General features: G+C 47.1%; 1 protein-coding gene across 1 annotated transcript in view; it reads left to right on the top strand.

The window, feature by feature from the left end:
- The window catches only part of LOC146007263 (gamma-aminobutyric acid receptor subunit pi-like), a 78,836-nt gene that overhangs the window by 42,561 nt on the left and 21,090 nt on the right, over positions 1-15,185 (top strand). The window contains exons 4-7 of the mRNA XM_083145614.1: positions 5,670-5,737; positions 6,060-6,277; positions 7,697-7,779; positions 10,009-10,146. Of these exons, the coding sequence (XP_083001740.1) occupies positions 5,670-5,737; positions 6,060-6,277; positions 7,697-7,779; positions 10,009-10,146 (507 nt within the window). The remainder of the gene's footprint in view (positions 1-5,669; positions 5,738-6,059; positions 6,278-7,696; positions 7,780-10,008; positions 10,147-15,185) is intronic.

The following is a 15,185-nucleotide window of genomic DNA, read 5'->3' on the forward strand; positions in this document are numbered from 1 at the left end:
TGTAAAAAAAAAAATATGATTTATTATTTTGCAGCACCGATGTGCTGTGTGCACACAGGTGAGTTGAGACTTGTACTACCCTGTCCTGTCCCAGATAACAGTCACACAGCAGCAGACACAGAAAAATTTAAAAGGATTTTAAGGAATTTATTTAAGTCAGTAACCCTTATTGTCCAAAAATATTAGAATATTAGAACGCTGGGCGTTCTCATGGTAATCACCCAGTGACGTGGATGCCAGGGGCGGGCAGCGCTGTGTGTGTGACATTACTGCAGCGCTGTGTGTGAACCAGAATAAGGTCCATAATGTATCTATTGCGATTCCAGCAGTTGCTGAGGCTGTATGCAATACCTTGACGTTGTATGAGGGCTTTCAAAGTGGGTTAATGCAGCATTTTACATATGTGGGCAACGCCATGATGGGAAAAGGGAAAATACTGCAGACCAAGAATATGATAGTGGTGGATGACACATAAACACCCCCCCCCCCCCCCCCAACAGCAGAAAGTGATGCGGGAAGGCTCCTGACCAGCTGATGTGGGAAAATGCTACTTATTTTTCTCCATTTGTATACTCTAATTAGTACTTTAACCCTTTCAGTGACAACATCTCTCTGAGAGATGTTCAAAATATCCGCTAAAAATGAAAAGAAAATGAAAGAAAGATGTGTGAAAAAAGATTATATTTCCTATATAATGTAAACATGACAGGTCATTATGATGGGAAAAAAATGGGCAAATGCACTCGGCACTCCAAGGGTTAAGGTTAACCTATTGATGCCAGCATTAAAACCATTCATTACTTGTGCTAAAAAAAAAGGATGATCCAGCTGACAGACGCAGCTGCTCTACTGCTGGCAGGATGGCAAGTGCTAATGTTCTGTGCTGCAGAGGATTCCCTTAGCACACTTGATAAGCACTGTCCGGATAAGAACCTGAAGGGAAGGTCACTCTGATTCTATAGTACTGTATATACAGTAGGATTAGATTTTGTCAGTGGCAGGAGGAGAAGCCACACCCACTGCCACCAACTGCCATTCCAAACTGAAACACAGGCAGTGGGTGTGGCTCTCCTATTTGAATTTTGAACTGTGTTGCAGCCCCAACAGAGCCACATATGGATGACTTTTCCATATCAGCTGCCCCAACCCTGTTGGGGGGGAATTACAGCCACAAAGGATGGTGCACCATGCAGAGCAATCTCAACAGCATTGTAGATTCACAGTAATTCAGCTACCGTATATACTCGAGTATAAGCCGAGTTTTTCAGCCTTCTTTTTAGCTGAAAAAGCCCCCACTCGGCTTATACTCGAGTCAGTGCGTCCAGCCATCTATTTCAATGCCCCGGCTCCACTTTGAACACAGGCGCGGCTACGGCAACATGGCCGCTGGCCTCCTACACTATACATGTCCTCAGTGCAGGAGGCCGGCGGCCATGTTGCCGTAGCCGTGCCTTTGTTCAAAGTGGAGCCGCGCAGCGAAGTGGACGGCAGGGCAATGGCGGCGGCTGTGTACCAGTGGAGCAGTCAGCGGCGCACACCAAACCCCCTGGAATCGGAAGCTGGAGGAGGTAAGGGGCGGTTGCTCCCTCCCCCCTCCGTGTGTGGTGTCCCAGGGGTGAGCAGGGGGATCAGCCTGTGGTGTCCCAGCCTGAGCAGCCTGTGTCGTCCCAGCCTGAGGTGTATTGTGCAGGGGGAGCCACCTGTGGTGTCCTGCTATTAGGCAGGGGGAGCTGCCTGTGGTGTCCCAGCCTGAGCAGCCTGTGTTGTCCCAAGGTGTATTGTGCAGGGGGAGCCACCTGTGGTGTCCTGCTATTAGGCAGGGGGAGCTGCCTGTGGTGTCCTGCTATTAGGCAGGGGGAGCAGCCTGTGGTGTCCTGCTATTAGGCAGGGGGAGCAGCCTGTGGTGTCCTGCTATTAGGCAGGGGGAGCAGCCTGTGGTGTCCTGCTTTTAGGCAGGGGGAGCAGCCTGTGGTGTCCTGCTATTAGGCAGGGGGAGCAGCCTGTGGTGTCCTGCTATTAGGCAGGGGGAGCAGCCTGTGGTGTCCTGCTATTAGGCAGGGGGAGAAGCCTATGGTGTCATGCTATTATTATACAGGGAAATGTACCATTGCTGCATTTCCCACCCTAGGCTTATACTCGGGTCAATAAGTTTTCCCAGCTTTTTGTGGTAAAATTAGGTGCCTCGGCTTATATTCGGGTCGGCTTATACTCGAGTATATACGGTAACTTGGGTCTGTACTGAGCCTTTCACAGCAATAAATAATGAGGTAAAAAGGTAAAGAATGCTGCGTGGCAGCCATTATGAGTGTAATTCAAAAACAGAGCATCCGGGCACCATTCTCTACTTTCACCCAAGAAGCGCAAGCTGAGAGGACAACTGTTTTCCGGCCCAACCTGCACCTTGTCAAACGCCCCTTGTATTATGAGGTCATGGGCAGCTGCCCAGTGGGCCTCTAGGTTAAGACTGCCCTGTCACTATGACATCTTGTGAAATATCACAGAGCAACATGTCAGAGGCCATGAATTGTGGAACAAAATTATTTATCAGAGCTATAAAATAGTTTCTAGTGATTTAAATCCAGTGTGCCAACTGTCCCATCCACTTACTGACAGCTGAGGTCTGACATCCTAAAATGACATTTATAAATGTCAATTTGTGGTGCATTATAAGCAGGTATGACCTTTAGTAGCAACATCTACTTCTGACGGGCTTTAAATTGTGCACCTACAGACTCTACAGTACTGAGAAAGGCTTTTTTGCTACTATCATATTGAAAGTGCATGATGTGATCTTCCAAATATTGGAGTTTATTCTGGTTGACTCGCAAGGCTGCAAAATTGCACAGCCTTGCGAGTCCCCTAGACGCCACCTGCACTGTTGTGTGCGAGTGCCTGGTGAATAATCTATTCACTGTGGCCGCATGCACACAATGGCTGCACATGTGCAAAACTGACTATGCGTATGCGTATGCGCAGTTGCGAAAAATTGATCCACCGTGCAAACACGCGGGGAACCTATTAATCCAGACTCGCCCCCATTATGCACAATGACCATAATATAGATTTCTCCATGTGAAGGTATGTACTGCCATGAGAAACATATAAGGAGGCAGGGCCGCCACTAGTAATGGCATTCCCCCTCACAGCACCCCCCCTTGCGCGCACCGGCACTCCCCTTCACGTGCAGGCACCCCACCCCCCCCCCCCCAATTACTTACCAGCGGTGGTGTCGGTGGCGCAGCAGCATTTTCTCCTGGGACTCAGGGCTCGGAGCACTCACTGCATAGTGCAGCCTGCAGAGCGCCGAGCCCCTCTGTATCCTAGGCTCTGCACTCTGCAGGCTGCACTATTGTGCGAGCCTGGCCGCCGGCGCCTGGTGGGGGCATTTGTGCTGGTGGGGGGTGTTGCCATGCCAATGAGGGCAGCTGCCCGGGCCCCTCCAGAGGCTGGGGCCCGGGACACCCCCCTGTCCCCTGGGGTACCCCTGGCCCCCCTGTCAGCGGCCCTGAAAGGAGGCAATGTGCAGATGGGTCCTTTCATACTGTGACCTTCGAATCGGCTCGCAGAGATTTCCTGTGGGAATTTGCTGCGCTGTGTCTTCACTCAGAGCTTGTGTATTATTCACTTAAATTAACCTGGCAGCAACAGAACAGCATGGCTAGGGTACACTGGGCACTGTGGTGTGCAGCATTTGTACAACTGTGTGTGACTGAGGCCCTTATTCGGATCTGATCACAGTACAAATTTGTTCTCAATATAGGCAAAACCATGTGCACTGCAGGTGGGGCAGATGTAACACGTGCAGAGAGAGTTAGATTTGTGTGGGGTGTGTTGAAACTGAAATCTAAATTGCAGTGTAAAAATAATGCAGCCAGTAGTACTGTATATTATTACAGCATTTAATCAGGGTTGCCGACTTTCTTATTCTCCTCTCCGGGAGTAGCCCGGAGAGGAGAGTTTCAGTAGCCGCTCAGGGGGCGGGGCTTAAGCGTGACATCACTAAGCCCCGCCCCCATGCTGGTAAACCAGCGAATTCAGGGATCTCCGTTAAGGGGGCAGGGCTAAAATGACGCGATTGTGTCATTTTAGCTCCGCCCCCTCCTCTGAGACTCGAGGATTGCGGCATTTTAATGTCTCCAGAAATTCCGGGAGGGTCGGCAACCCTGCATTTAATATGATTCAGTGTTCTATGCTACTGTGTCATACATGTCGTACATACTAGTTGTGGGGAGGGGGGGATGGAGTCTGGGGACGGGTCATCCAGATCTAGCTTCAGTTTATTTCAGTTTAAAGCAGAGATGACGATTGAAAGAGTTTTGAACTGTCTATTTCAGGGGTGGCCAAACAGGTCCTCGAGATCTACCAACGGTCCACGTTTTCCAGGTTACCTAGCTGGTGCACAGCTGTAGTCATTACTAACTGTCACATTCCCCAGACCACCTAGCTCGTGCACAGCTGCAGTCATTACTAACTGTCACATTTTAAAACATGCTGCATTCATTCCTACTATAGATCCACAGGCTGCCTGGAAAACATGCACCGTTGGTAGATCTTGAGGACAGGTTTGGCCACCCCTGGTCTATTTCAATTTATTTAATCAACTTTACCAATGCTCTGTTACTAACCTGTAAGCTTGGAATGGGAGGGATTCATTGTTTGGTACTTATGTAGTATCTGGGCTGCCGATTTTTTGATTGTATGCCTTAAGTTAAGGCATACAATCAGATGCGATGCGATGCGATATCGCATCGCATCGCATCGCATGCGACCATCGGATGCGATGACCCGATTTTTCCATAGGAATCAATGTTAAAATGGACTGAGTCCATTTTAACATGGAATTCAATGGGAAAAAGGGGTCCTTTTCATACCCCTACTATCCAAGTGGGCATGGAGTTGGATATAAACCTGTGGCGAGCGCAGCGAGCCACCGAGCCCGAAGCGTGGCGAGCGAAGCGAGCCCCGCGAGGGGACGGTATTCTGTGTCCCCTCGCGGGGCTCGCTACGCTCGCCACGCTTCGGGCTCGGTGGCTCGCTACGCTCGCCACAGGTTTATATCCAACTCCATGCCCACTTGGATAGTAGGGGTATGAAAAGGACCCCTTTTTCCCATTGAATTCCATGTTAAAATGGACTCAGTCCATTTTAACATTGATTCCTATGGAAAAATCGGGTCATCGCATCGCATCGCATCGCATCCGATGGTCGCATGCGATGCGATGCGATGTACCCGATTTAGAAATCGGCAGCCCAGATACTACATAAGTACCCATTGTTTTAATAATATAGCATAGGTTTTCTGGTGGCATCCCCAGGTAACACCATCCTGAGATAGCATTAACCTTTGGAAGAAATCACTGTCTGTCCATGATAAAAGAATCACAGGAGGCAATAAATGCCAGTGTTCTCCCTGGGAGGGGGACTTTCATTACTTGGCAGGGACCCTAAATCATGAGTTTTGCAGGATTTCAGGGCTATTTTGCCTTTGACACATAAATCCCATAGCGACTTATTGAAGGTCTGTCAATTCACTATGATACAAACAAGAAGAAAACAGTATATTCTCGTACGTGTACCTGTTTATTCCTTATTTAATACTGATGAGATGCAGACAGCTGTTCACCTGCAGGATCCCACGTTTAATTCTCAATGTGATTAAATTCTTACAGATGGACCGGTGACAGTTGGAATGAGTTTGGATATTGCCAGCATTGATACAATATCAGAGATTAACATGGTAAGCCTCTGCACAGTTACGCTACTTCTCACAACAAGATCTGAATGTACTGTAGCTCAGATTTGCAGGATTTGGATATTCCTAGGCTTAAGCTCTTAAACTATCATGGTCAAGCCTCAAAAATACAGACACATGGGGCTAACTCAGATTTGTGCAAAGAATAGCGAAAATCACTATTCAGTAGTTCTTGGTATTCTGCTTTCTAGTTTGAGCGAGGCCTATCGGTACTAATACCAGGTTTGCTGCTATGGGTTGCAGTGCATGGCTCAGTCATTTATATACGGGCTTTTTTAAGGTTTTCATCAGTTTCTGTGTTTTCTAGGATTACACGGCGACCATATTCCTCAGACAGCGCTGGACAGACGAACGGCTTTGCTTTGAAGGCAACAAGAGTTTAAGTTTAGACGGTCGCCTGGTGGAGCTGCTGTGGGTGCCAGACACATTTATAGTTGATTCGAAAAAGTCATTCCTTCATGACATCACTGTAGAGAACCGTCTCATACGGATTTACCCAAATGGAACAGTACTTTATGCTTTAAGGTGTGTGTGTGTGTGTGCGCGAATATTTGTTTTGCTTTGGTCAACATTATTGTAGTAAACGACACGATGATGTGCAGGGATAGTTTTAACAGATTGGAAAGCCCATGTTTAGCAGATGCTATAACCAAGGCAGTAGAGAGCCTGTCTGGGCACAAGAACTTTTTTTAAGGGGCCATGGTCCAATCATGGGAGGTGTGGCCATGCACCCTAAAGGCCCATCCACACTAGGCATACACACCATAGTTGCCTACCCTCCTGCATTCTGCAGGAGACTCCCTGAAATAGCAGCAATCTCCTTCATTAGTCTAGCAATCTCCCTCTTTTCACCTAGCCCACATTACACTGGTACATTTTTTTGGGGGGGGAAAAGGAATGAGAGACAGATACATTTAAATTGAATCATCAGCGCCATTTCCCAGTATTTTACCAAGTATAATACAGATGGAGCGCCTCTGATCCTTGCCCGGGGATCGCCAGCATGCCTGCAAAGAAGGAGCCTGCTCCATTTGTAGCTCTTACTAACTGCTTTGGGGCTCATCTACATTTGTACATAAGTACTTTTACAAGTTTCCTCTCGGATGTAGCAGTGCACACCAACGATTCTAGGTGCCACGTTCACAATCTCTTTTCACAATCTCTCCATATATGGACCTAGACACGTCTTTTGGGTGGAGCATGACACACACCCTCAATGGGACGCTGTGCAAAATTCTACTACCAACTATAATCTTCCTGAAACTAGTTTTCAAAAGTAGGCAGGTATGATACACACTTACAGATGCAGCACACAAGGGGCCGATGGAAAGGGGGGGGGGGGGGGTGTGACTGTCATGCTGCGGCCTGGTCCTGCAAAATTAGCACCCCTTTTCCCATACTCTCTGCACCACTTTCTATAACCCCACCCCTACCCACCACCTACACTGGGAATCTTGATCCTCCTCTGTACACCTGCACCACCTTCCCAATGATATTTGGTAAGACGGAGCATGTGGACTAGAGGGCTAAAGACTTTGGTATAATCCAGTTTCCTGGATCAAGGTAAGTTAACGCAGGAGGGGTGGAGGACCCAGGTTCACCACCAGGCCCCCACAACAAGCCCAGACCACAGGGCCCCCACAAAAATCCCAGGTAATTAGTACCCACTCCCTCTCTCTTTCAGCGCTAGTGCCTGTTGCCTCAGACAAACCCCTTCTTCCAATTAGTGCTCTTCACCGTGACTGTAGGGAGATGTACTCGGGGATAACCTCCGTGTATACGATATCACCGAGCAACCACAATTATCTACTGTACTTTTCTTCCTCTCTGCCTTGCAGAAGTTTCTCGATGACAGGTTTACGATAAGAGTTTGTGCCCATGTGATTATGTGTAATGATTCTAATAATCCCAGTGCAGCTAATTAAGTGTATTCATCTCTTGTAGGATAACTACAACTGTTGCATGCAGCATGGATTTAACAAAGTATCCCATGGATAAGCAGACGTGCACTTTGCAACTGGAAAGCTGTAAGAGTTTATTATTATTATACATTAATTGCCCCAAACTATCATTATCTTTGAATTGTACGGACTCGTGTGTAGCTTTAAAGGTTATAAAATCTGCAATGGGTCTGATTGGTTTCAACATTTCATACATTTTTATGCATGAAGGGCAATTATTTCTATATATAGCTTCAAAGCCTATGTTCATCATTGCTGACCACAGTGCCTGTCACTGACCGTATGTACTGTAGCTTCTCTGGCAGTCAGAGGGAAGCCTACAAGTTTCCCAACAGAGCCTTGTTCATTTTCCATATAGAGTGCAGACTCCTCTACCTAGTGTGACTCATCTGGTAGGAGTGATGCGTCCGGTGATTGAAGAATCCCACAATAAGTCATCAAAGAGGAAAAATAAAGAAATGTCATTTTCAGTTTTTCTTAGTCATTTGTTGGTACTTGGTCATTGATTTTACCTTGTATTGTATGTATATCACCAGGTTCTGTACTATTGGCAGAACGGTTGATGAACAACTGGAAAAATGTTTTGCATCAGCTACTGAATATTGGGCCCGATTCAGACCAGCTCCCTAAGCTGCGTTTAATTGGAAGGGTGTATGCCACCCCGCTGCCTCAACAAAAGTACGACCCCCTTCCCTCTGCTGCCCGAATACCCTCCCTATGCTCTGCACGCACAGAGGAAAACCCTTCGATGGCTACTTACCATCAAACGATTTTTCCTCTGCACGCACCCGAAGGGTAGCACAGGACTTACTGTACTTTGCGGCTGCACGGTCTTCTCCGAATTAGGGGCTGGTGCCTGAGCAGGCACGCCCCTGAAACGCATTGTCCAGTGTCCATCCTGTAACCTACCTGTCAATCAGGCACTGAGTGGCCCGGCTATTGAAAATATTACAAAATGTGCTCACTGCAGTGGGTCTGCAGGGGTACTTGGCCGGGCGCTGGGTTCCTCCTTGCTTTATATACTCTCTTGGATTGCGCACTGCAAACCTCAATGATAAACTTGTTTCACTTAGATTGTTATTGCTCGGCTCCCATATGGGATAGGCTGATGGTTAATATAACTAAACCTCATCGAGAACTGCGCTATATCCCAGTGAAAACTGCACAAAAAATTCATCCATTGGTTTTTGAGATTATCGCATTCAGACAGACAGGCAGACGAACTTCAGAGGGTGGATTTTTTTTGAGTAAACCCTGCCAGTATATTAAGTTTGGATAATGGAGGCAGTGGCGGATTAAGCATGGGGCGACAGGGGCGGTCGCCCCGGGGCCCCCACACATAAGGGGCCCCCACACCTGTCGCCCTGTGCTTGGGCAGTGGGATCAGCGGGCTGGCGCAGCGCAGATGGGCAGGTGGTCCCTGCAGCGGTCTGGGCGGTCAGCGACAGGGTCCCTGCCGCAGATGGGAAGTCAGCGGCGGGTTCCCTGCAGCGGATGGGAACTAGTAGCCAATGCCGCTACTAGTTCCCATCTGCTGCCGGGACCCCGCCGCTAACTTCCCATACACTGCAGGGACCATGGCGCTGACTGCTCAGACCACTGCAGGGATCCCCAGTGCTGCCCAGGTTGTCCAGGGCCCCCACAGATCTTAATCCACCCCTGAGTGGAGGGTAGATAGATAGATAGGAAAGCATCCCTGATGTTGGATTTAATATAAATATACGAGTGTGGACTTTTCTGTATATATATATATATATATATACACAGTATATATAATGTTTGTGGTTCTGAAAATTTAGGTGTCTATTTACTTCCTGACCAAGAGCCAGTTCTCCGGAGAAAATAAGTAATCTTCTCTAAAGAAAGGCTTCTTTCTTCTTAATAAATGAAGTGGTTCTCACTGGAGAATCATAGCTGTATCTGGTAACGTTCTACCATTCCGAGATAGTTGCTTAACGCAATTTATGAAGCATGGAATAGTGATTCATTCTCTCTCTCTCTCTCTCTCTCTCTCTCTCTCTCTCTCTCTCTCTCTCTCTCTCTCTCTCTCTCTCTCTCTCTCTCTCTCTCTCTCAATGATATACAGGCATTGTTATTAAAAAGGTTAACGTGTAATGCACCGTAACTGTGTTGAACTCACTGTAGTGACTCCTTGATTTCTTTTTAAGTTCCCTTTGCACACAGACCAACAGAACTGCAGAGTATTACTAGGCACTTACACAACGAGGACGTGAATATTGGCCTCATCTACAATTCTGTAGATACTGTACTTATGTAATCTTCTTATTCCTGCAGGGGGCTATAACATTAATGATGTCATGTTCTACTGGACCAGAGGAAACGATTCAGTGCGGGGGCTGAATACCCTGCGCCTGGCGCAGTATACAGTAGAGGATCACTACACATCTGTATCTGAAGCCGTGTATGAAACCGGTAGGATCCTCACTGTTTATCACACAGCCATTGTCTGTATGTCTGATATTGTACAGTATTTGTATTTGCCTGGGGAATGTCTAATGCGATGCACCTGTCTCCCAATTATCCTGTAATGCGCAGGCAGGACCAGATGAAAACAGAAGCCTTTTCTATGTTTTTACTTTTACATTCACTACAGTGTGTTCCAGCCTATTATTGTGCTTGAGCCCGGAACACGGGATACTGTGGCTTTAAGTCAGGCTGTGTCAGTTCAGCTAAAGGAAAATAAATGAGATGTAACACATTGACATTAGTGCTAAAGTATATCATGACTTATATAACCTGCATCTGGTTCTCTGCTGTAGCCCCCAGCATGCTAGACAGCATCAAGAGCACTCGGAGGAAATAATACATTTTAATTGGTCTGTCTTGCAGCATAAGACAGGTTCATTACCCAAGCACGGAGCAGATCTCTATGGTACTGTACATCAGAAACAAGGCTTTACGGATCTCTCTAACTGCGTAGACAGATCAGCTAGTCAATAGGGAGGAGAGGTAGTTCTCTGGTAATGGTTATTAAATTTAGGAAATCAGTTCATTAAATTAACTGGCTGGTTCAACAGCCAGGGAGAGAATATCGCTGAGTGTTAATTACAGCTGGATATACAATGATGCCCCATATGCACGGGCGACTGAGCCTCCATGCTGAGCGATACTGCTTAGCACATATCGCTGAGCTGAGAGATGTGTGCGGAGCAATCTTGTGTGGTCAGCGTTCTCTGGTGAGACTAGATTTATTCTGCATGCTGTATAAATCTAGTCTGGCAATGGTGGGACCAATGGTTTCCTACATTTAGGTTGTCCTGGGAGGAAGCAGGGGGTGGGGCCTGCAGGTGTGGCGGGGCCGGGGGCAGAGCTCAACGACTGAGCCTTGTGTAGAGGCGTGGCTATTGCGATCGCATCATCGTGGCCACGTCCCTTGCTGTGAAATTACAGTATTACAGGCATTGCACAGCAGGGGGTGCAATTCACGTCATCAGGTTCCCACCGAAGGGGATTGCAAGAGGCTAGTTAGATTGCGGGGGGACTTGCCCATCTTTCCGGTGGTGGGGGGGGGGGGGGGCGGAAACGGACTTGATTTTCCGGGTGGGTAGCGGGATCGTGCATCGGCATCACTGGAGTGCCTACATATGGAGCAATCCATGCATAATTTCTAAGCGAGCTGGTCAGATTGCTTAGAAATACGGCTAAAAGTGCCCCGTGTGTATGCCGCATAACAGATGATCTAATTCTACTTAATAGACCTTATTCTAGTTCTCTCTGCACATTTTACATCTGCCCCCTGCAGTGCACATGGTTTTGTACATTTGAGAAGGAATTTGCCTTTGAGAGAGAACCAGAATAACCCCCAATGATAGGTGGTGATGATAGTAATGCTGCTGCCTGAGCCTAACAGCTTTGCAGTCTTCTATGAAAAAGGGGTGAAGCACTTAAAAAAATTAATTAATTAATCAATTGAAAATTAAACTTTGTACAACAATGTAGCAAAGTATTTAGTAAAAATGCATATGAGGAAAGAGAAATCTAGGTACTTGTGTACTATCACGGCTCCCATCTCATCCCATCTCATTGCATACCATAAGGCTTAAGATGGTATGCAATGAGATGAGATGTGCTGCGATGGGACCCGATCTTATACAATTTAAAATTGTATACCATTGTATATGGCATACGATGAGATGAGATTTTAAATTGTATAAGCACACTAATGGGTGCTTTCAAAGTCAATTGCCCCCCTATAAGATTTTTAATTGTATAAGCACCCTAATGGGTGCTTACAATGTTAAATGCACCCCCACGCCACCCCCACTATCAACGCCAACCCGAAACGTGGCGAGCGGCGGCGGTACGCGTCCTCCGACCTTTTCATACCCCCACTATCCATGTCGGCGTGGAGTTGATTTTATATAGTGTGGCGAGCGCAGCGAGCCACCGAGCCCGAAGCGTGGCGAGCGGACGCGTAATACATGTAAAGTATTACGCGTCCCCTCGCGGGGCTCGCCACGCTTCGGGCTCGGGCTTCGGGCTCGGTGGCTCACTGCGCTCGCCACACTATATAAAATCAACACCACGCCGACATGGATAGTGGGGGTATCAAAAGGTCAGAGGACGCGTACCGCCGCCGCTCGCCACGCTTCGGCTTGGCGAATTAAAAATCTCATCTCATCTCATCTCATCGTATGCCATTGTATGCCATATACAATGGTATACAATTTTAAATTGTATAAGATCCCATAAGATGGAAATCGTGGGAGCCGTGATAATTAGAGATGTGCGGCGGCCACTTTTTCGGGTTTTGGTTTTGGATCTGGATCTCCCTTCGTGTTTTGGATCTGGATTGGTTTTGGCAAAACCACCCTTGCGGGTTTTGGTTTTGGATCTGGATTTATTTGGAAAAATGCTAAAAATTGCTAAAATAATAGTTTTCGGGCCTGTTTTTGCCCCTAAAGTGTTATTAAGCTCAATAACATTAGTTTCCACTCATTTCTAGACAATTTTGATCACTTCACAGCTCACAAAATTGTTTTCATATACTGTAGTAGGGCCATACGGTTATCCCGAGGTAGCTGGATGACTAAGCTAGGCGACAGCAGTGGGCATCACATACATGTGGACCTTACACTTCCAACCTGGCACATGTTGGAAGCAGAGCAGCACTACAGGGGCAGACAGGGTGGCAGTTTAATTACCCCCCCCCCCCCCTTGTAGCTGCGCTCCTCTTTTAGAACCTCCACACCATTAGCAAGAGAAGAGAACATTTGATTAGTTTAATATCTAACAAGACCCCTATCTGGCGTGAGTTCACGTGGTTTGTGAAGTTACCTCCTTATCAAACTTGATCAGACAGGCTAGGCGTGCGTTCCATTTCCTCCCTCACCACTTCACCACATTACATGTGTTCCTCCCGAAGCCACGCACTTGGTCTAGTACGCTGACCATCAGCAGCTGTTGGGACTACTTCTTCCCAAACATTTATCAATCCATCCATACTATCCCAAAAGGAGGATAAATACTCTGGATGTCACTGATGACATCTATTCTTCCCCAATAGAGAAGGACCGATCTTCGTTTAAAGCTATACTAGTAGCTGCGCTCCTCTGGTAGAAAATCCAATCAAGTACCAAAACCCCTGTTTGGCTTGATTGAGCACTCTTCCTCATGTTCAGCCAAGGAGCAGTGGGCGTTTCGTGCAGCACTTATTTAGTCTGCAAGGTAGTATCTGATTATATCAGTTTAATATCTAACAAGACCCCTATCTGGCGTGAGGTCACGTGGTTTCTGAACGCTGGGAGCATTACCAGTTGCCTCCTCATCCATCACCTAATGGGTGGAGGGGGGTGGGGTAATTGGTGGCAGGGGTGGGGTAATTGGTGGCCTCCACCTCTCTAGGACCCCAGGTTAGGAGATCCCTATATAGGTCTACCCTTATAGACCGCTATCTATGTAGTAGGGTCAATTAGTCTGCGACATCTGTCACCCAATTCACCGCTAAGGTTAATTTGTTTGAGCTGGCTGGCTAGGTGTGTTTTCCCTTACCTCCCTCACCACTTCACCAAATCACGTGTGTTCCTCCCGAAGCCACGCACTCGGTCTAGGAATGAATAAGACCATGGATGTCCCTGAGGACATGTTTTCATCCATTTTGGATGGGGTGGAGAGCGAATCACCCATCTCCCCACCATTCATCCATCAAAGATTTAAAAATTTATGACGCTAAAGAGCCAACAAATGACGCAGAAAGAGGTGCAAGAAAAAGATTTGCTGGGGCCCTGCCACCCAGCCATCCATCCATCCGGGACATCCTATCCAAAAAGTACGATAGGAAGGGATAAGACCATGGATGTCCATGAGGACATATTTTCATCCGTAATGGATGATGTGGAGAGCGAATCACCCATCTCCCCACCATTCATCCATCAAAGATTAAAAAATTTAGGACGCTACAAAGAGCGAACAAATGATGCAGAAAGAGGTGCAAGAAAAAGATTTGCTGGGGCCCTGCCACCCAGCCATCCATCCATCCGGGACATCCTATCCAAAAAGTACGATAGGAAGGGATAAGACCATGGATGTCCATGAGGACATATTTTCATCTGTAATGGATGATGTGAAGAGCGAATCACCCATCTCCCCACCATTCATCCATTAAAGATTAAAAAATTTAGGACGCGACAAAGAGCCAACAACTGACGCAGAAAGAGGTGCAAGAAAAAGATTTGCTGGGGCCCTGCCACCCAGCCATCCATCCATCCGGGACATCCTATCCAAAAAGTACGATAGGAAGGGATAAGACCATGGATGTCCATGAGGACATATTTTCATCCATAATAGATGATGTGGAGAAAGACACCACCCATCTCCCCACCATTCATCCATCAAAGATTAAAAAATTTATGACGCTACAAAGAGCCAACAAATGACGCAGAAAGAGGTGCAAGAAAAAGATTTGCTGGGGCCCTGCCACCCACCCAACCATCCATCCGGGACATCCTATCCAAAAAGTACGATAGGAAGGGATAAGACCATGGATGTCCATGAGGACATATTTTCATTCGTAATGGATGATGTGGAGAGCGAATCACCCATCTCCCCACCATTCATCCATCAAAGATTAAAAAATTTAGGACGCTACAAAGAGCCAACAAATGACGCAGAAAGAGGTGCAAGAAAAAGATTTGCTGGGGCCCTGCCACCCACCCAGCCATCCATCCGGGACATCCTATCCACAAAGTACGATAGGAAGGGATAAGACCATGGATGTCCATGAGGACATATTTTCATCCATAATAGATGATGTGGAGAAAGAAACCACCCGTCTCCCCACCATTCATCCATCAAAGATTAAAAAATTTATGACGCTACAAAGAGCAAACAAATGACGCAGAAAGAGGTGCAAGAAAAAGATTTGCTGGGGCCCTGCCAACCAGCCATCCATCCATCCGGGACATCCCATCCAAAAAGTACGATAGGAATGGATGAGACCATGGATGTCCATG

The sequence above is a fragment of the Crinia signifera genome, chromosome 6 (genome assembly GCF_055691185.1).
Source record: "Crinia signifera chromosome 6, ASM5569118v1, whole genome shotgun sequence".
In the NCBI taxonomy this organism is placed as follows: domain Eukaryota; kingdom Metazoa; phylum Chordata; class Amphibia; order Anura; family Myobatrachidae; genus Crinia; species Crinia signifera.